Here is a 22,782-nt window from a genome sequence, read left to right on the forward strand (position 1 = left end):
ACATTGATCAGATCCCTCTGAGCCTTCTCTTCTCCAGGATGAACAGTCCCATCTCTCTCTGACTTCACAGAAAAGAAGCTCCAGTTTCTCCAGTTTCAGGAGCTGCTGGGACCAGAATGAATAGAATCACAGATTTACAGAATGGAGACCCTTTAGTCATTTGGCCCTTCTGACTTGGAAGGGACCTCTGGAAGTCATGTGGTCCAATCCCCCTGCTCAAGCAGAACCACTTAGAGGTGCTTGTCCAAGACTATGTCCAAGTGTTTCTGAATATCTCCAAGGAGGAAGCCTCCACAGCTATTTCAGTTCTTGTCATCACAATTCATATTATACAAAAGCCACACCAAAGCTCTTGAATATAATATCATTATAATATACATGGTCAGTCTAATCTGCATAAGATTCAAGCTGAGTATATACAGAGACTTTCTGAACAAACTCCGTACATCTAAAGTCCAATTCAGTCTGCGTGAGGCCACTGTTAAACTGTAGGTGCGTTTATTTCAGTGATGTCAAAAGCAGAGACTCATTAGACATCTTCCAGTCCAAGGGCTGTGATTTTTCATCTTACTGCACATCAATCCTTGGCCACTCCTGTGCTTTCTCCTGCCCCTTCTCTTTTTCTTGTCATCTGCTGCCTGTTCCCACTGCTGTCTGTCAGAGCAGCTGTTGTATCTACAGTGCCAACCTGGATCTATGAATAGGGGAAGACAGGAAAGGGCAGGAGGAATTTGGACATCTGTGAGACTGCCTGCAGAGCCAGCAACACAAGGGGCTCTGGTAGATGACAAAAGCACATACAGCACAGTGGTGCTGTATATCCAGACAAACAGAGGTCGGGCTGGTCTGTAGGAAGGCATAAGAAAACTGTCGGATTCCCTGCATGACATCTGGCAGCTTTGTAAACCACACTACATAAAACAGTCAGTGTCAGCCAAAAGGAAAAGGGGTTAGTGAAGCATCCCCCAAGCATGTCTCCCATGTTACAAACTGCTTTATTATCTCCACCAGCTTCACACCACAACCAGTTTTAGCCTCTATCTGAAACACTCGATTATCAGATGGAAAGTCACTTTCTCTGCACTGACAATCGGGAAAAAGTAGCTGAGAGAAAAGCCTTTGCTCTTACATGTTCACATTACCAGGCTGCTTCCTCCAGCTGTGTTTGAAAACATCAATGGCTCCTTTCATTTTCATTTGTAAACCTGTTTTTGCCCAGAGAAAATATCGTTGCCAGTCATTTCCACCACTCTGCCTCTTCATCACTCACTGTGTTCACAGCTATACAATGACTGCTATCTGCCAGGTTGGATAGGCAGCATTCTGAATTCACATGGGGAAAGCCCACCCACCAATATCCCTCAGGGGGTTAGAGGAGTTGGCTGGGTTGTTTCCAGGAGGAGGGATGAAAATCAAGGGCACTAATACCGTGCAAATGCTACACATGTACTTGGGCACCTCATGCTTTAGTAGGAGTTGCCTGCCTTACTCCAAAGTGTTGAAAGCTTCAGAAGGATTTCCTATTAAGAACTGCATTGCCTAAGGGCATCCTTTTTCTCTGACAGCCTTTTCAGAGTTCCTTGGTGATAACCATTCTCCCACTCCCATACAGAACTTTAGCTTTGATCCTCTGATTTTATTTATACTCCAGGCATATTCATTTCCATACTTTCTCTATACAGAAGACCACTCTTAATTCTCAACCTTGGTTGTCCTTCCCACTGTCTCTGACATTGCTATGACAGTTTGCATGCATATCTTTTTACAGTTCATTCACTGGAGAACACCTGCCTTCCAAGCTGACATACTGTCACTAGAGATATGTAAAACTAGTGTTCTTTTACAGTCTTGCTTTTAACACTGATTGCCTCTGCAGTAAAGGAGAGTGCTACCTGGGGGTGGGGGAAAAAGAATGAAGCTGCCTGCTTCTGAGTTTCTCATTCGATATCTGCTTCACACTACAGAGGGGCAAATTAAGGACATACTCCATACCATTAGAAAATATCCGCCAAATAGAGCTAAAATTAAAACTAAAATAACATTCTTCTAGTGACTGCATTTAACGAGATGATATCCACCCCTTGGAGAGCTCAGAATGAGTGGCCCATTACAATTCTAAATTATGCCTCAGCTTAATCTTTACACTTCTGTTGTTATCTGACTAACAAACCAAATTAATCTCTGTGATTTACGTAATCGTTATTATATAAAAAAGGAAAGCTCAGGAGGAACATGACTAAAGTTTGTAAAGAGCACCAAGGTTACAATGTTCTTTATGGAACAAATGATCCATATTGTCAGCTGGAAGAGGGATAATGTCAGAGGACATCATAGCTAAGACTTCAAGGAAGCATTGCTAATAATACTTTTATTTGCTTCTGCTCTACTAAAGATTTGAATTATGCCAATAACAGAAATATTCGTTTCTTCCTTGTCCTCCCATTCCCTTTTTTTATACTCATTATTCTGTTCTACTGAACACACAGACACATCACTGACTACATGTGCTCAAGAGAACAGCAACTGATCAGAGCTTTCATGCCCAAGTATAACCAATCACATGAAATCATCAAGCTCTACTTCAGATGTGAAAGCATGTGTCTAGGAAAAACTATACATGCCCTTGCGAACAGTTTGGTTTGCAAAATGCTGCATTCAAAGCTGATTTCCTTTTCAATGTCTTCATAGGTGAGTGGCAATGATTGCATTTTTGGTTTGCTCCATGCTACTGCTCATCTGGATATTTCGGATTGACATCTGGATAGTTCAGATTGACACAAATCCTTTAGTCATTTGCACAGCAGGAAGATTATACAAGTAATAATTAATTAAAGAATTGAAAGATTAACGTTAGTGATAATATGTGCACCAGTGCCGTGCACATATTATCACAAAGTCATCAATAATGAGATTTATCATTACAAAAGAATTCACAGCATGATTTAGTATCACTGATGTATACAGCCATTTACGTTTGCAGTAGACATGCAAATATTAATATTTAGTTACAGGTGAGAAAGCTGAGAAGATGGGTAAGAATCTTCTTAAAGGTAACAGCATGAGGTTCTGTATTTGTTGGATCCAAACTTTTTTTTTCTTCAGATGCACGTGTTCCACATGTCACTGCTGTTTCCAGTGGCTCATAAAATTGCCTTGGTATGTGTCAGGTGGGTGTAGGCTTTTGCTCAAACATGTCATAGTAGGAATGAAAGAAATTCAACAAACTGAAATTGGTCTGAGAAATATTTTTTTCCCTTGAGTTTTCTAAATAAGCACTCATAGGAGTGCCTTGAATGAGTTCCACTTGAAATAAAAACTAATAATAATAATGAGAACATCCAGTAATGACTGAAAGGTTGGCATTAATTGGAGGAAAAGTGGGGGAAAAAACACATCTCTCCATGAAATAATAAAATAATTAATCATCTAAGTTTTCTTGATATTCAAGTTACATATGCATTATATATTCATATGTATTCATATAAATATGTGCTAAATACACATTCTACATACATGTCCCTAGTTTTAGTTTGCAGCCATTGTACTGTGTTGGATGAAAACTATTGATCTTCTAACACTTCCATTCATACCTGTGGTTATGGTCATCTATGTATCCACCATGATCCTAAGTCCTATCTCATTTCTCAGAACAGTCTCCCCTAACTAATTGTGGCTTACACTTTGTTCTGAACATACTTATGAAATTCCATTAGGTTATGTGAAAATATGGTTTATTTGCTTGCACCAAGTTCATCAAGTGTGCTGCTTTTGCAGCTTTTTCTTGTCTTTACTTATTAATTCATTTTATTATTATTATTATTTCTGTCAGCAATCTCAGCATTTCTTTTCCTTCCTGATCAACACAAGAACCACTAGACAACACAGCGGTGAAAACAAGTTTCTGTGGAACCCTATTATAAACTCTTTCCCTGTCCTGAAAAGAATTCCCTGCTAGTACTCTGTCAATTACTCAGTGCTAATGTGCTTGATACTGGCAGCATTTTTTGGCTTCGCAGTGAAATTGCTAAGAACTGCATGTAGAATGCAAGAGGGGATCTGCTGGGCACTAAGCAGTGTGCTTGAGTTCATACAGGTTAATAGTTGTTCCCTCCTCAAGGATCACATCAATAGTTCATTTTATTTTTAGGAGATATTCACTAGATTATATGCAGATTTATGGCATCCTGTAGATAGGCTTGAAGGAGACGATGAACTGTTCATACTTGCTCATGTATTCTCACATTTCCTGACACTGATGCAGATAAGGCCAAAGTAGATCTCTGCACTACCTTAAGGTGGAAAAGGCTTAAAATATCTGCATTTGCTGAAAAAGCTGTTAATGAGCTGTGACATGACAAAACAATAGAAAATACTTCAAAAGACCTTCTCAGCCAGCCAGCAGAAAAGGCTTGTTGAATTTGCCTCAGGTTTTCTCTGGTGACAGACCTCCCAGGCAGGGCTGAGACGCACCAAACTTAGGGATTTCACAGGCGAGTTCAAGAGCAGGAGGGGAGCTTATTACCTCCATTTTTAACTCAAAGCTGTCTCTGTGAGATAAAGGATGATCTTTTTTTTTTTTTAATTAAAAGTCCAGGTTAGAGACAAAGGTTTGCCACAAGACAAGTTTTACAACTCAGGGAAGTTATTTGGAGCATTTTCACACAAATTTAGAGTTGTAGCCTCCGTTAGTGAGACAGCTGAGTGCTTTGATCAAAATGCTCCTTAATTATTCCATGCCACGGTCACGTCATCAGTAGGAAGGGGTTACACCATCTCTTTTCTCATCTTTCCTTCTTCTGCTCTTGAGAATTTGTAAGTGTGACCTCTTCCAAGTTACAATATCATCTTCTGTTATGCCAAGTGAGAATCAAGTTGGGCCTATCAGGAAGCCAAGAGCAACCACTGCACGCCTCATGGAGAACAACCCTGCAACCAGCAAAGGCCCATCACAGAAAGAAGGGCACGACCATCCGAGCCAGCTGCCAGGCCTCACTCCTGTCGGGTTTAGGCAGCTGAAGGCCTCCATTAGCCAGCCACTAAGTACAACAGGGCTTGCTGTAAATTGAAGGTGCCTTCTTTAATCTATTCCAACAAAGAAGTGTTTCTAGTTTTGCCAGCTGCCAGAGGCTTCACCTGAACAAAGATTACCCCTCACAACAATTTGCAAACTGGGTCTGGATCTGATTCAGACTGATAAATAACTTCAAGACATCATACTGGAAAAGGGTTCGTCTCCTAAGGGAAGATTCCTGTGTATAACTTGACATTCTGGTCACTGTTTTCTTTATTTGTTTCTTTGTTATTCTTATGTTTGCTCTTATAAAATCATATCTAGCACAAAGCTGCAGCAAAAGAAACTGCTGCATAAACAATGATGCATTTCAATATTTAAAAAATTCCAGTCCTTTCTGGAACTATTTTGCAACTGCATTCACTATATTTAAGGAGGCCTCCATAATTTAACATTTGCTAAGTGCTAAATAAAACAAATTCTATTTCACACGTTTGCAATAGAGACAGAATTTCTTGACAATTGACTGTTTTGTTTGCTGACTTGTTTAAAGACAGCATAACAGAAATACGAAAAAAAAAAAAAATTATACTATGGTGTACATGAGCCAGACAGATAATATTTTCCCTTATTGTTAAGCACTCCAGACTTTTGATGAGGAAAAAGTCACTGTCAGCTGGTTATAGGGCTATTGCTAAAGTTAATTCAAATTGCTGCTGGTAAACTTGGAGACTGGATCTCCTTGGACACAGGATCTAAACTTGGACACAGGGTCTCCTATAATGTGCCACACTACTGGCAACTGCCCACTTGTGCAGAAACTTGTAAGATGCTTGGCCTACAGCCCACAGCAGAGTGGACTCTATTCTGTAACTCAGAAAAAATCCTAGTGCAGATTTCTTGGGACATCAGGTAGGTTTATTACAGCTGTGGATAATTAATTGATAGGGTTGCAAAAAAACTGACCAGCAAACAAAAAAAAATACATATAAATATATATATATATCAGGAAGCCAAGAAATTAAGGGAATTAATGATTTGGGAACAGTTCCTGAGCTTTAAAGTACTTCTATCAAGCTCTGCAGCCTGGATTGGTGGCAAATTCATGTTCACTCTGATATCAAACACACTTAAAATTTTATGGATCGGGAAAATCTCATAAACATACCATTTACAGTAAACATTGACTTGAAGGAAGGAATATCCTTTTTTCAAAAACTCCTTTTTTGGACTAATGCCCTTGACTAAATACCAGGCAAGAAACTTTCACAGGAATAAAAAAAGACTAAGAAGTCAATTTTCTTTACTTCTGTACAGAATCCAAATTTATCACTATAGAACTTGGTATTCCCTTGTGGTTTAGTATTGTTTCCTGCTGTTGCAAAAAAACAAGCAAAAGGTATGGCTTGGAAGATTACAAATGTGTGGTTGAGATTTGACTGTCTATGTTAAAAATAAGTGCTCTGATTTGTGGAAAATGTAAAATGAGCACAAAAGGATAAAGTTTGGGTAATGCTGGCATTAAAGTCTTGAAAAGGGCAGCAAAATCCATATAATTAAAGCTGAAAAAATACTAAGTCAAGAAGGATTGTGAATACTAACCAAGGCAGTAAAGTAATGTCAATACAAGCAATGGAGGCTAGAAAAGTCGCAATCCTCCAACACATAGAATCCAATTTGATGAAAGCTAATTCATCAAATTATAACATTTAAAATATGCAGAAATACCTCTAGGGAGGGAGCTAGAAGGTGTAGACATATGATGGGAAAGCAGTCAACCCACCAGTTGAGCTTCAGCTCCGTATTTGGTATAATCAAGAAAACATTATGTTAAGTTTCCTCCCGTAGCAGAACTAAGTAAATCATAGGGCTACACATTCTGTTAGCTGCCTCAATAGGTGTAAATTCAAGGTAGATTCGGTGCCAGTGGAATGAATTTGAAGGAGAACTTGGCTTAGATCCCTAAATGTTTGCTTCTGTGCTTGAGTCACTGTACTGTTGCTTCTCTTCAATACAAGTTTCTTCAGCAGCTTTTCTGAGGAACCTGTTTTTGAAAGCATTAATAACAAGGGAAAATAATTCCATACTTAGTTCTGTGCAGGGATCATTTACTCCCACTACTGCAATAAGCAGTAGCATTCTCTTCATACCAAAGCAAAAGTGTTTACTAGTTCTAAAAATCTCTGAACTCAATTTCAATTGCATTATCTTAAAAAAAAAAAATATATATATATATATATGTGTGTATATATTTTTCACTGTGCAGGACATTTCATAGCGCCATGACAAGAAAAAAGCACTTTTTGGCACACAGATATAAAAGTAATTTTGCAGTTCTACTGGCTTCAAATCTTTATTTAAAAGTTGGGACCTGAAATGTCCCATTTATTTCAAGTTTGTTACTTATTTCACTTGCAGCTGATGCCTTGAGCTGCAGCTCAGAATAGGGAGAGTTATTCAAAACCATTGGCTATCTCCTTAAGTGTGAAGCCAAATCCTGGAACACAAACTGTGTTATTGTTAACAGCCTTCCACAATATTTTAAAATATGAAGCTATCATTGAATGAGTTTTGTGGATGAATGAATCCTTTGGAGAGGGGGAAAAAAGTAAAAATAATATTTCTACATTCTCAACCTCCAGGATTGGGTTATGAGAAAGCTGGAAGTGACATTATTATTATTTTTTTTCAAATGGTATTATGAAATTACTATCTCTGTTCAGATATTCATTTCAATTGAGGATTGGCTACATTACATTTGGTAACATTCAGTTTAAGAACAGTTAAAATAAGCCAGACTCGACACCAGTACAACAGTTTTCACCCAGCCCTTTATAACAGCTTTGCAATATGAAGTTTGGGTAGATTTCCACAATGGTTCTATAATATGTCTTTCAAATTAACTGCTCATGAAGATAAATCCTCAGCAAGGTAGGGGTGCGGTCATCCTCCAACAATCAGTTGGTGCAAAAACATCCAACCCGGATTCAAAGAACCAAGTGGAAACAAAAGCTTTGCCTGTCCCTGCTTCATTTGCACCATGGAGCAATCTCAGAACATACAATATGGACAATTTTGAACAAGTGAATGAAACTGAAGGGGCATGCTCTAACTAGTAACGGGGACTCAGCAACTGGGACCAGCCTGGAGACAGTCTAAAGCCTGTGAGCTCAGCACCAGCTCTTTTGTTCTACAGATCTGCTCTGCGAGTGCTGCCAGTACACGAGTTGCCAAAATGCCACCTGTGCCGCTGTGCTTAGTGCTTGCTAAAGCACTGCATCCCCTCCTGGCTAATCTGCTGCTGAGAACTGCTCCAGCTCAACCCTCTCCCGAGCAGCAGCAATCACAGCCTTGCACAGGTCCCTGCTCCAATCAGGCATGTGTGCCAGCCGGGCTGCTTTGTGCTGGAGCAACCAGTTGGCTTGGCTGTTTGAGAGGTTACACTCTCAGAATCCCTGCCCTTTATAGTTCCAAAAAAGACTCAAAGTTTCCATGAAAGTTTCCTGATGGATTTGCCAAGCCATCAGTCACATTCTTCCACATTTCTGTTTCCATTTCCACCTACTCTTGCTACTGCAGGGCTTGAAATTTTTTCAAACTTCCCTGCTTAGCACATTTCCCTCTGCGTATCGTCCCAGTTCCAAAACCTTGTCACGTGGCAACACAGTGCAAAACATTCATTCAACCATACAGAGCTATCTAAAGGCCATTTCAAATACACACAAGATTCATTTTTGTGGAGAAAGAGAAAAGAAAGGGAAAACATTCACAGATCCCAAAACCCTTTATTTGGAAGAATGGCTTTTAAATGAAATCAAGCTGTATCATTTTTGATCATTTATTTATTTAGCAAAGAAAGGAATGAATTCAAATACCCCACACAATGAACACATATCAATTCCCTGATATCAAGATGCAGATTTGCTTGTGAACAATTTTAAATGAACGTTTCTCTACTACTATGGCCATCTTGTACTGTGCAGGGATTTGTGCAGAAGCAATATATTTTGGGCTCAATCCTGTAAACACATTAAAATAAGTGACTTGTTACATCCATACCACTGAGCTCAGTGGGGTCACTTATGTGACAAGTAAAACCATACTTGTGCTTGTGAGCTTAGCTTTTGCCCATCTACATTTAGGCATCTAAATGACAGAGAAAAATAGTGTATTTCTCTCTAGGCCTTCTCTGGGTTGCGACTGCCCGACAAAGGATGGTCTCCCTGATGAGACACAGAGGGTGCCCGTGGCAGCTACAACCGAAAATTGGTCACATGTCTCAAGCAAAGCAGGATGAACTTGGACCAAGCTTTTTACAGAACTGATCTCACACAGCAAAGCCATGATGCATGCGATTAACTTTAGGAATGTGCGTATGTAGCGCTGATTTCAATAAAACTGGTCCCACGGTTAAATAAGTGAATATATTTATTCCATAATGATGAGGAAAAAATCTTGAACCATTTATTCTCATTACTGATTTTGTTGCATCTGGGACCTCTTACTTTGCTTTCTGGTTTGAATAGTCATGTCTTCAGAGGCTCTGAGAACTTTCTTCACTTAACGTAAGTGCTTTGGTGGCTCTTGATTTGTACACTGTATGGTATTATCCCAGAGGTTACAGTGGGATTCTGGTAGAGCTAACTGAATTCAGAGTCCTACACCCATCTGAGACCTTAATCAGCACTGCTTAACAACCTGGAAATCAAAGCCATTTAAACCCCATTCTCTGTTCCTCTCTTAAGAAAACTCTAATTCCAGTTAGAAATCTCTTGATTAGTTTTAACCAAACCACACTGCTCCGACAGCAGGCAAACTGCAAATGGCTGAAAAAGCTTCCACCTGAAGTAATTTTAAGTGGCCGTAAAGGTCATCAGGCTCAAATCGAACCTGCAAGCTCAGAAGACCATTTTCTAAGCAATTGAGGAACATGCTCTGTGCATCAGACACTAAACTAAGTCCAAAACATGTACTCCAGCACAATTTTAACTAGGATTACCTAGTGACAGTATTTACTATGCAGGATCAGACTAGCAGTCTTGCTTCCTCCTCACCTCATCTAGCAGTGCTACAGAGAAACGAATGTTACACATTTACTCAAAGAGTTTTGATCTACCGACTCAAATGTTTGTTTAAACCAGAACAATTTGCAAGTTACATGATCAGTGTAAAACTGGCTCAGTAATATTAATTACTGACACTAGAGGTGATATTTATTTATCCAGAAAAGATCACTTTATCCATGCGAAACGATATGGGGTATTTTAAGGGGGAAAGGAGTTGGCTTTCCCTTCCAAGAATGGAACAATGCTGTAAGAACCAAATTCTTCCCTTGTACAAGTCTGAGAGGTCTGTCAGCTTAAACAAGTTTGGCGTGCAAGTATCCACTTTGTTCCATTTTTGGCAAAACAGTCTTAGAGCCTTCATGTGGAAATCTGCTTTCCACCGAAGTGTGGAGCCTATTTTTGAAAAAATGTTAAGTAAATTGAAATTTAATAGAAACCTCACTTTGCCTTGCTCTATTTAGTAGAGGAGGATGTATTAAACTATGTGGGCAAGTGTGGAAAACTCAGAAGGTGAAAATACTAATGGAGTTGATGCACCCCAGGGTCCTCTAAAATTACCTAAGACACAAAAATATAATGGTTTTACAACCTGTTCTCTCAGAGTCTAGATTGATGAGGAGACCTTGCAATCATATTTTTCTCATTGAAATGATTTAAAAAATTCATTTATACACTGCATTTACCCTGAAGGAATGTGAAAATCAGACTTAAAACTGCTTTAGGTAGGATTTTGAATATAGCTCTGCATGAGATTTAAAATAATGAAATTTAAGAAGCTAAATGACAGAAAAAAAGTGTTTAACAGGAACAGTTTTCTCACATGTTGGTGTGATTTTTAGATTACGTCACACAGGAGTTGGTCAGAGATCTGAACATCTGAGACAATCCTCTGGGAGATGGAAGTGTGAGCAGACCAAGCATCTGCTAAATGCACTTCTACCTATGATCATGCAGTCTTAACCTAGAGTATTATCATTGCATTTATAACACACCTAACATATATATCTATTCATGAAAGGAATGGAAAACAAATCACTGTAAAGATAAGTGTGCCTTAATCTACTAAAGATTTTTTAATCTTATTTCAGATAAATTTTATTAAAAAGATTAAAATAAAAATACATACATCAAGTATTTTTAAGATATTGGATTCATAACTAATAGTCTAAATACAAAATCAATAAGCCAGACTAATGTGCTCTTAGTACAGGGGCAGAGAGGAACAGTGCTGTGCATGCGTGTGTGTGCATGTGCTGCTTCTTTTTGGCAGAGGCAGCAATACTGATCTTACTTTTAAAATAAATTGAAATGTAAAAATTTATCTTTTGGCATGAACAGAGTGATTCCAATACTGGACACGCGATTTGGAGAGTCTTTCCCCCATCTGTTTGTTTCACTGTATAATCTTGCAGAGAAAATTTCCTCTCACTCAAAAGCAATCAGCTAATTTCTTACTGGAAAACCAAATCTAATGTACAATAAAACAATAATAAAATGTAGAGAATGGTTGTTATCAACTCTTCTAAAGATAAACTAGTGCAAGGGTGGGAGAACTTTCTTTTAGCAATGGGGAGAACGATTCATCTGGAAAAAAAATAGGCAGCTTATCCTAATTATTTTTGTAGATGGTAAATGAGTGTTCGTTTTACAGTACAGCTTTTCAAAGACCACTTGCTTTGTGTTTTTTCATTTTATGCAGAACAGAGATAGAAAGCACAGTGCTACATTTAGACCGATCCCCATTCAAGAATGTTGCTCGCTGCCATTGATACACATGGTGTGGCTGGACCACCAAGGTGGTGCTTAAGTGAAGTCCCACAGCCTTGATGTTCTTGTTACTATTTGAGTTGTTTTTCTGTGTGTAATTTTTAATCATTTTAATCTGCACATTCTTTTTCTCTGTTTGCCTATGGTAGCATAAACTAATGATCTAGGCCTCTGAATAAGGAATGGAAACATTTCCATTGTCTCTCTTTGCATACCTTCCTGACATTCTGGTAGGAGATCTTTACATCTACTATGCTCAAGAAAGCCTAATTCTTTAGTCTTTAGCATTTGTTTTCAAGTTCTTCTCACAAGCTTCTGAGAATAGAAAATGCTGTCTAGATATTAAGAATTTTGGAAAAACTGGCCCAAATCCCTGCCCTTCTCTTTTAAGTTCTACATCTAGAATTTCAGCTAGAAAAACAACATTGTCATGAATGTGAGTGAAGACAGACAGAACAACGAAAAAATGGTATAAAAATCCTTTGTGTTTCCTCACCTGCCACTACAAGAGGAACTAAAACCGATAATTTAAAACTCAAACGGGATTTTAAATATTTACATCAATGAAATCCGACAAGATACTCACTTAAAACAGCATAAGAAGGTTCCTTTAGGGGCTGGTTAGCGTGGGCCAGACACGGCGGTGAGATGAGACAACGCTTTGCAAATACATCTCCATTTTCTAATGATGCTTTGTTTTGTCAAAGATGTGCATATAAAATAAAAGCCAGATAGAGGAAAGCAGCTCTACAGATTGTGCCAATGTGCCACCAGTGCCTGAGACAGGCACACAAACGGCAGCGCAGTCGCATCTTCCTGTACCTGGCCTGACTGTAAGCCACCACGACCCTGGCAGTTGAGCAGGCCTTCCTGATTGCCTTTCCCATTTGCCCTCCTGTCTTAGTCTCCCTGCAAGACGTGCCCTTCCAGCACCCCCAAAATTCAACCAAACATTGTGAAGGCTATCTGTGACCAGGCTTGGCTCACATTTGGAAACCACCTACCCTGAAGCTTCCCAGTCTCATTGAAAGATCATATATCTCGGTACAGCTTTGGTCTCCTCCCTCTCAACAGCTGAACTACAGTTTGAGTGATCAGCAGCTCCAGAAGATCAGCCCTACAGAGCCTGGTGCTGCTGCAGAACACTGCTAAACCACCATGCTTCTTTTTGCTGTTCTTCTCAACACCCTGCATGGTCTCTGTGATGATGTAAGCCTCAGAAGGCTGCAGAGAGAGCTCTGCGACTAACAGCATAGCTCCCTTGTCAAACCTCATGGAAACAAAAGACAATGCCTAAAAATAAAATTGCATTTATACTCCTGGAGCAGTTCTAAGGGGTAACAGGAATTGCTCAGTTCTTGTCAGAGAAATCTGAATGCTTATGAAACAGCAAAGCAACATGTTCCTCATGAGCGGTTCAGCAACACCAAGGGGCTACAGCTGCGCCCGACACCAAAGGCCACAACCTTTCACTCCGCAGAGAAAACAGCATGTCACAAACAGGTGTTCTGGGCATTTGGCAGCAATGGGACATTGACGGCTTGGTTCGTGCTTGAAATGTCTCTGAACTTCATCTCTGAAGCCTCAATCACATGAGCAGTCATGTAGCACAGGCCTTGGGGATTGGGGAGTTACAGGAGGCCAGAAAATACACAAGCCCATTAGTATTCATCGTAATTATTGAAATCTGTAAAATAGGTATTAGAGTAAGTCTTTGCAGTGAGATGTGGATTGAAGTATTTGTTTCTCTCCTCCAGAATCAGGTTGTTTTTGTTAAATGCCTGGGGAAAAATAAGAAAGAGAAGAAGAAAATGGGAGGAATAAAATGAAAGGAGACCCTACATGCTATTTCACTCAGACAATTTTTGTGGCAAACATTCATGAAATGTCAGTCAGTCAAAAATGCACTTAGAAGTATCTACTTGCATTCCCATATGTCTGCTTACATAATCATGTCTCTAGAGAAAACAGTTCTACTATAAAAAAACAGTTATAGACTTCTCCCCTGATATTATAACATCAATTTTTTGAGGTAAAAAATGCTTCCTAATCATACGTATTCAGTTTTTATTAGAATTTTTCACTCATCTTACTGAATAAGAATTATTTTCTTTTTACTGCATTGATTGCTTGATTTTCCAAGGAAATACAGAGGAAAAATTTCTGGGTGTTTTAGATGTGCATAACTCATTTTTTTAAAAGTGATTTTTCAAGATGTTGTCAAGACCTTATTTGTCTAGTAACAATCCAGGGACTTGTTCAGGGGGATTTGAAAAAGCCTTAAGTTCAGTACATATAACATGATTTCCCTGATTACAACATCTAGACCTTTTCTCGAAATTTGAAGACAACTTTTTCAAATATCATTAATAAGAAATAAAAATGCGGGAATAAAAAAATAGATTTTCTGGTTAGGATTTAAGAAATATCATCATTTACCAAAAAAAGCTTCACAGCTGCATTAATAAACTACATAATCTGAAGATACTGTGCTAAGCACTTCCAGAATGCTCGCTCTTCCTTAATTCAGCGGATCTAAACAGCAGAGCTTTTCTATCAGGTCATAAAGAAAAGATGTTTGGGAGCAATGGTCATATGATATAGATACTATGCCAGATTCTCATCTAATATAAATCAATACTGCTCATTAATCAAATATGTGGGCTACAAGTAGTCTGACCTACTATGTATTAGCTGGATACAACTCCTGTATAAAGACATAGTGCAGGAAGATCAGCAGTGCTGTTGATGCCATACCATTGGCATAAAAGGATTATCTTCAATATATACTCCGTTGATTGTCAATAAATATTTTTACTTCTACAACAAGCAACTATGGCACACAAAGAGGAAAAAAAAACCCAAAAAACATTAACCTTGAGTAATGGTCTGGTTTCTAACACGATAAGTTGCTCCTGCATAAATTCTGCCTACACACAAAATCTAGCATGCTATGTAATAGGGATTAACAAAGGAAAGGATCTGTAATTACAATACTTAAAGTGAAACCTGTCTTCGTCATTAACAATCAGCACAATCTGAGTGCAAATGCCAGTGCAGAAAACTAGCAAGTAAAATTCTTCCAACACAAAAGAACTCTTGTTCAGGACCATATGTTGTGCAATAGAGAGCTCCCAGCCCACTTCTCACCTTAATGGCTTCTACAGAATCATATTTGTCCAGTTTGTTGATATGGTTGGTGATGCTGGTATTTAGAGGAGCTGGTGACACTGGATGGATGACAGTTGCATCATGGGACTGTTGCTGATATCGTTGGCAATAAGTGTAAATAAGCAGAGTAAGAAGGCAACCAAGTATTGAGCTACTTAATCCCACGGCGATCATGTGAAACATATTGAACTCTGCATAGTAGACAGAAGAAAACAATCTTACTGCTAATGAAATAGCAATACAAGCTTACGTTTGGGGAGAAACATAGAAAAGTACTTGATTCAAATAATGGTAAGGGAAATTTCATGTGGTTCCCAGAAACACATCTTTTGCAATGCTTTATCCCTGCAACAGCAAATTAATTGTACTTCCCTAAAGGGATCATTAAGAGAATCTTATATATCCATAAAGTATTAAGACTGGGATTTCTGAAAGATGCTTAGTCAAGATGAGAACCCAACAATAGAAGAATGAATTGCTTTTTTAAAAGTGTTCGAAAAATCCAGCTAAATTTCCTTCTGCATATTCTATGGTAAAACATTTATATATATAAATTATGTATACAATAGACATGGCTTATTTCCAATGAACAATATTATCATTTCCTCTGTTGCTCTTCTGGTTCTTTGTCTTATATACTGTGAACTGAGGCAGGACAAATAATATCTTGTTATCTTAAGATCACAGACCTGCTTCTCTTAAAATGTTTTCAGTATACCCCTTATTTGGTGTCCCAGGCATGCTCCTTTCAAATCCCTTGCCTTAACTGTTGCAGGTTTTCACTGTTTCTACATCTTTGAGATACAGCCAACTTGCTCCTTTCTTTATCCTTCAGAACTTTTTCTCTTTGTAAGGGGGAAATGAAGGAAAAACAGTAGTGTTTCAGGGGTGAATGTCCCGAAGGAGAAAAAGAAACTCTTTAAAGCTCAGCGTGCTTCTTAACCATAGCAGCCAGAGAGTGCTGCCAGAATAAAGTCCTGTTTACCCAGGCCTTCTTTGTTTGCTCTGCACTTTGAAGATACTGTAGGATGACACTATGGGAAACCCTCCCTACCTACAACATAGAAATTAAAACATAGAGAAGGCTTTCCACTGCATGAAACTTTAGAAGAAAAATTCAAAACACAAGTGCCCCATAAAGTTACTGGGCAGAGCAATTGAATTAGATGTGGCACACATAAGGCCAGCTGGAAATCAACAAATTACACTGCTTTTCACTGTAATTTCTAACTAGAGATGTGTTTTTTGATGAAGAAATATCACTTGGAAACTTCATCTTAACATTACTAAAAAATTGTTTGTGGTTCTGTACGTGAAACTGACTTTAAATTGAGATACTGGCACTAGTCTGAAAAGAGTTAGATATCTTTTTTCATTGTTAAACAGATAAATGGGCCAGCACATGGGTCCCAATTTTGGCAAATCCCTAAGGGAGGATCTTTACTTCCCTACAGGGAACAAAGGTACACAATCTAATATTCAGGTGATTAGATTGATTACCTCAATATGTAAATTACTATTGAAATATCCTTTTAAACTTGTGTGAGACTTTCCCATTGTCTTAGAACTTGGTAGAATGTTTCCAGAGCTCCAGTGTTAATTAAGAAAAAATCAAATAGCATTATCCTGACTCCTATAACACGTTACCACACACATTAGTGCTTCTGCATAACCCTTGTCTTTTCATTGTCCCTTACTAGGTTAAAAGCACAGCTTATCTATGCATGGAAGAATACTAAAACTGGCCACAACTACTACCCTGACAACACAGACAAGACATGACAGCTCAGCACAAAAGAAAAAAAGATCATTTTTCCTTTTTATTCTTCTCACTGTTAGATTGTTGCTTGTTTTTTTTTTCAGCAATTCAGTTTTCTCTTTCAAGATTTGTTTCGCTAGCATCAGGACTTTCTGGGGTGGAAGTTTTTTTTTTTTTTACTCTTTAGTTATGTCTCTGGCAGCAAAGCTGAATATGAGTCTCAGTCTGAGCGATTAAAGGGGTTAGCAAGTTGGCTCTCTGCTATTCATCTGGAGCCCCAAAGAGACTTTATCATCTGAAAATATTGTTTTGCAAAAGATGCAGCAAATTTATAAATTATGACCTAATGAAAACTAGCTTACAATGGGAACTTCTTTTTCAAACAAGAAGGCTGACTGACACAAAGGAACAGGAGAAAAGTTAAAAAAGAAAAAAGTCCAATAAATACTCTCATCTCAAAGGTCAGAAATGGTATCTGGATATTCAATGAGCAATCCTGCAGTAACCATGTCCCTATCACTTCTATTTCTGGACCAAGTGTAAGCAGTGAGAATACGGCATTTAGATGTTGGAATAAAACTAATGCAATATGTGAAACAAATAGAAAAAGGAGTTAAAATTTCAGCATTTAATACACACATATAACTGAAAAGCTTACCGCCACATCGTTTGTCTTCTATGCTGCTGGATCGTGCCACTGATATTTCTAGAAAAACAAATACACTGCTTATTGCATGGAGAAAAAAATTAACAGAGATCTATTAGCTTTAATTAATCTAATTAATCTGTTAATTTGATTGATACAGTAAGGATTAAAAAAAATTATTCTACTACATTCATTCCAAATCCAAAGTAAGAAAGATTTTGACTATGAGGCTGAGAAATTAAAAAGTTTCCTGACATATTTGGATTCTTTAGTTTATCAAGTAAAAGAAAAAGCTGCAACATATTTTTAATTCCTGATTCATAACATCCCTTGAATTAAAAAGATGAAGCATAGATGAAAACATTCTTTGTGGAGTTAAGCTATCTTGAGAAAATGTTGAATTTCTGAATGGCACATTTAATGAGGGTTTCATTATCTTGTGTTCAAATAGGCTCATTACTTCTAGAAGTCACATCTAGCACTAATGTGAAAAGAGGGAATTTGTGAATCTTCAAAAATTTTACTGCCAATTTCATGAGTTTCAATTGTAAAATAACAAAATGTGATTCCATCCAATGTCCTTACCACTTTGTCTTTGGAAGCATTTTTAATAAATACTAAATAAAAATGGGTTGGCAACCAAGTTTTCCCACTTTTTACTTCAAGGACCATGGATTTGGTGAAAGAAAATTGTCCTGCCTTACAAACCTCTCTGTCATGTGATCACGTGGATATGGGTGAGGAAGGAAACACAACTGGATTTAAGATATGATTTTAAATCCCTTGTCAAAGAGTATCTAAGAAACAAAGAAGCTATGGGAGATGAGAGAAAAGATAGAAAATAGAGTTCCTACAGTGGAGGAAAGTTACCACTTCTGCAGCAATATAACAAATGAAACAGAATGTAGACCAGTGTAAAGTGAAAAACTATTCTAGCTTTGCACATAAAATGATAGCTGTGAGCTGACCATTACTACACACGAGTGAGATCAGATTCTTTCATGAAATATCAGCTTAGTGTTCAGAAGCAATCAAAAAGGCAAACAAAATACTGGGTACAACCAAGAAAGCCACAATGAGTAAAATAGGAAATTAGAATTATGGGTGCCCACAAATCCATGTGTTGTCCGCAATCCGAGCACAGCTTGCAACTCTGTTTTTTTTTTTTTTTTATCTCCAAATGCCTTTAGTAGCGAAAGAAACAGCTGAGAGAAAAGTGGTGATGATGGCCACTGCAATGGCTTCCACTTGAGGAATAACAGAGTAGGCTGTCCACCTCACCAACACAATATGATCCAGTGTGCAGGGAAGATGTAAGAAACCCAGTTAACTTTGTGAAGAGAGAATCATTTCAACAAACAGACCAATCATACCAGATTTAAAAATTCTCCTGAAATGAACATAGTTGAAGAGTAGAAGACCAGAGGGAGGCAGGAGGGGAATTATACACTCTTGTCCTGTTTAGTTTCTTTCCTAGACATCATAGGTACTGCTACTGAGATGGACTTCTGCTCTGAATCTTTGTGGCCACTCTGATAATCTCCTGTGAATATTAAAAAAGCTTGATAATGGAAAGAGCTGATAAATGACACAGACATAATGGCAGCTTCACGAATGCATGGAAAGTGAGTTTCTGTATTCGGCTCTGTTAAAGCAAGTTTAAAATCTGACTCTGTTGAGCCAGAACAGTGAAAGAAGTCCCTGTCATATGATTCTGGGGAAAAAGGATTAGAAATGCTAAGGCAGGTCTGATGGAAAAAGAGGAGAGAAGCAAATAGTATATTAAAGGTTCTGGTTTTAAAATTAATCTCTTCTCCAGCAGGAGGTTACTGCAAAGAGATACTTCAGCATATTATAAGATGTGAAACAAAGTGTTAGAATTTCTACATACCTAACATATCGCAGGCTTTTACTAAAGTGGAGCACAATTATATTTTTTACCTTTCTTCACCTGTTATGTCAACGTTATTTTCAAAAGTAACAGAACTGACATAACAATATTCTCACAGCTAGTTAAAGGCTGGTAATATGCTCTGTCTGGTCAAGGCTATTAATTCACAATCCAACCAAGAAGCAGAAAAAAATGCCAGAAATCCATAAGGCTCTGTAAAGTAACATTGATAAGGATTAACTCTGGAAACAGTATCAGCAATCACAAGGAGTCATTTTTGCACTACGCCAGAATCTCTCCACATACATTAAGTTCTGTAGAAGAACAGTTAAGATAAGCAGTATGAGGAGACAACATGAGGGTAAACATGCTAGCTTAATAGCTGGGTAGAGGATTGAGGAGAATTAGAAAAGGAAATAGATGTTAGGACAGCGAGAACCCTCTGAGGAGGGAAAGTGAGATGACAAGTCCCAAATATGCAAGCAAGCTTGAATAAGGTGACTTTAAAGGCCATGACTACATTGGCTGTGATATGGGTAATTTGAGGAAGAAAAAAAACAGAGTGCTAGGAAAGTGGTGGCTGCTTTTTATTCAATTAACGTCCTTCATGTCATACTATGAAAACGTATATTTTTCAAAACAATATGTAGATTTTATGTGGGATTAAGTTGGGGATTCACAGAACGTGAAAATTAACTGAGCTACTTCAAGACCATGAGAAAAAGGTGAAAATACAATGTGGGAGTTTTTGCTTTCACACATTTTTCACATTGGTTTTGGAGGGGAAAAATAGTATTTGTGAGTTAAAGAATTTATTTGTCAAGCTAATGCATCAGCCATTAATAATGTTTACATTTTTGTACTTCTTTACTATATTATACTACTTTATTATACTATATTACATACTCAAAGAAAAAAGGTTGCTGCACTGAGCAAACAAAATTACATCGCAAATGACACGTGAAAACATAAATTTCTGTCTGTGAATAGACTGCTGACTTCATTATGTACTTAGAAAGATGACTGTTAATGTGACAACTCATAGTGCTGTATGGATTTAAATGACTGCTACGATCAATTCATTTTTGAAGAGTACATTTGTAAGCTTTGACAAATGCAGTAGAATAAAAAAACTGACATGACTGCCCATGGTCATAAATGGGTTAAGTGCCTGAGACAGTAAGCAGTACACAGCTTTCAAAGTGGTTACTAACTGAAGGGACTTCATGAAATGATCTCTGGATTAATTATCCCAACACCTGCTCTTGCGTAAGCAAATCACAAAACCTACAGAAACATTTCACTAAAAATCCGCAGAGTTAATTTAAAGAACACCTTAAAAAATGAAAAGCAAACCAGTTCTCCCAGATATCTGTACTCATCACTGTTTGTTAACAAAATAGGACAGGAAAGACCTGCAGAATGCTGAGACACAGAATAACTGCAATCCTGGGTAGTGACAATAAGGACAGCTCAACAGCACTCAGTGCCACGAGGCAGATTTTCATGAGGACACCAAGTCCAGCAACATAAGCTCTACACAATAGACCAGCGCTCTTTGGATGAAAAAAGGCAAATTCTTTTCCAGGTCTCTATTCTACAAAGTTCTGTGCAGGGACAGTGTTACCCTTTGTTCTTGAAATGCTGAGAGATTTCATTAATCCTTCCAGAAGAATGCTGATCTCACCTGGAATAAAGTTGGAGTCAAAAGCACAGGCTCTGCTCTCTGTGCTGTTGCCCGTGCACTGGCTGCCCACAGGAAACAAAAGAATGCACTGACGAACACGGTGCTGTACGCCAGACGAGTCGCACTCAGACCATTCAGACCACTCCGACCAGCTGTCTGCAACGGGCAGAAAGAGACAAACACACAGTTGTTGCAATTAAATGCTTTGAGTGCACCAAAATAGTTCATCTTCTTAAATAACACCACTTCTTAAATAATGAGATGTTCAGGACCTGCCTGGAAGCCTACCTGTGCAACCTGGGCTAGGGAGCTGCTTTGGCAGGGGGTTGGACTCAATGATCTCTAGAGGTCCCTTCCAACTCCTACAGTTCTGTGATTCTGTGATGTTGTCACCCAAGTTATTGTGGTTTTGGCTTCTGTCACTGCCTTTGTGTGTGGAAGGGAGAAGCCTTAGGGATTCTGCAGTGACCCCAGGGGAGGGCCTGAAAGAGTTATTCTTGTGGAGTCTATTTCAGTCTTCAGGGTGGATGACGACTCTGCGTACCTCACAAGTAGCAATGACAAATATAGAGGTATGCATTCCAGGTCTGAAACAGATCATTTATTTAAATAACAAAACAACAGCATCTGGTAGGTTTGTGCATTTTTTGTTACCGTAGTTTGTTGTTGTTGTTTTTAAATTTCAGGGCCATCTCTGTGCTGTAGATAGAAGAGATCTCATAAATTATTTGCAGCCTCAGTAAAAGTCATGAGAATGGAAAATAGAAAGTGGTCTGGAGATGTGTGTAATCTGTAGCTGATTTTCACCTCTAACACAGCAAGGTTTGTTAAGTTGTCTTGTCTTTTACCTGCAGAGATTTGACTAGCCTTTGAGACTAGGTTAACTCCAAGTAGTTCCTAAAAGAGCCCCGGGTGAAGAAGGCAGCCACCAGTCTGTAAAATCATAAATTTCTTCTATGCTTAAGTACACCAGTACTTCTAAATGCTGAATTCTTTATCCATTATTTGCATGTGGGAGTTAGAAGTTCAAGAACAGAATATATTTACCCCTCTTATAGCAGCTGTGAATACTTTACATATAAAATACTGCCTTATTCAATGCATTACAGACATCCTTGAAACTGATTACACTTAGAGATAAGCAGCCTATAAAGCACTATGGATCAATAGTACGGCACTTCCACTCATATTTATGTGATTGCAGTTAGATAAATTAAAAGAAAAACAAACAAACAAAAAAAAAACCCACAAAGAAAACATGGTGATACAGCTTTCAGAATGAAGCATGAGAAAACAGTGCATTTTGCAGACACAAGACTGTTTTTACTGTACACTTGCATATTTTCTGTTGGATTTGCCATTAAACTTCCATACCCTTAAAAAACCTCTGGTATCAAGATTCAGGAAATCTTAATTTTCTGTTAGTTTTCTTTTGCAAAAAAAAGTACTATTTCAAATGCCAATAAATTTTTTCTTTTTTTCATAACCTAAGAAACATTATAAATAATTTCCATATGCATTTCTGTGTTGATTGGTGATCCTAGATTCCAAGTAGCACTACATTGAACGTGTCATGTGTCACTCAAGCAGCAAAAGCTATCAAAGGAATTTCCAGATCTGCTCTAGCAGCAATAACTGGCCATGTGATCTTCACCACAGAAAAATAGCTGCACAGGGATGCAAGAGTCTGCCCAAACTTGACAAGGGTAGCATTGGGGTCATTTTTGTACCAGACCAATATGAAATAAGAGCAGTAAAAAAGTTGTGAAATCTACAGCGTACAC

At 38.2% G+C, this 22,782-nt stretch overlaps 1 protein-coding gene across 2 annotated transcripts in view; it reads right to left on the reverse strand.

Annotated features, from left to right (window-relative positions):
* Positions 1-11,664: 11,664 nt before the first annotated feature.
* Positions 11,665-22,782, reverse strand: part of SEMA5A (semaphorin 5A) — a 311,498-nt gene continuing 300,380 nt past the window's right edge. For both annotated transcript variants that reach the window (XM_065752815.1, XM_065752816.1), the window contains exons 20-23: positions 20,999-21,154; positions 17,433-17,480; positions 14,995-15,206; positions 11,665-13,625 (exon numbers count right to left, since the gene is read on the reverse strand). In XM_065752815.1, coding sequence (XP_065608887.1) covers positions 13,506-13,625; positions 14,995-15,206; positions 17,433-17,480; positions 20,999-21,154 — 536 coding nt within the window. In that variant the 3' untranslated portion in view covers positions 11,665-13,505. The remainder of the gene's footprint in view (positions 13,626-14,994; positions 15,207-17,432; positions 17,481-20,998; positions 21,155-22,782) is intronic.

The sequence above is a fragment of the Cyrtonyx montezumae genome, unplaced genomic scaffold, assembly GCF_038088225.1.
Source record: "Cyrtonyx montezumae isolate F1298 unplaced genomic scaffold, pur_monq_1.0 scaffold_8, whole genome shotgun sequence".
NCBI classification, from domain to species: domain Eukaryota; kingdom Metazoa; phylum Chordata; class Aves; order Galliformes; family Odontophoridae; genus Cyrtonyx; species Cyrtonyx montezumae.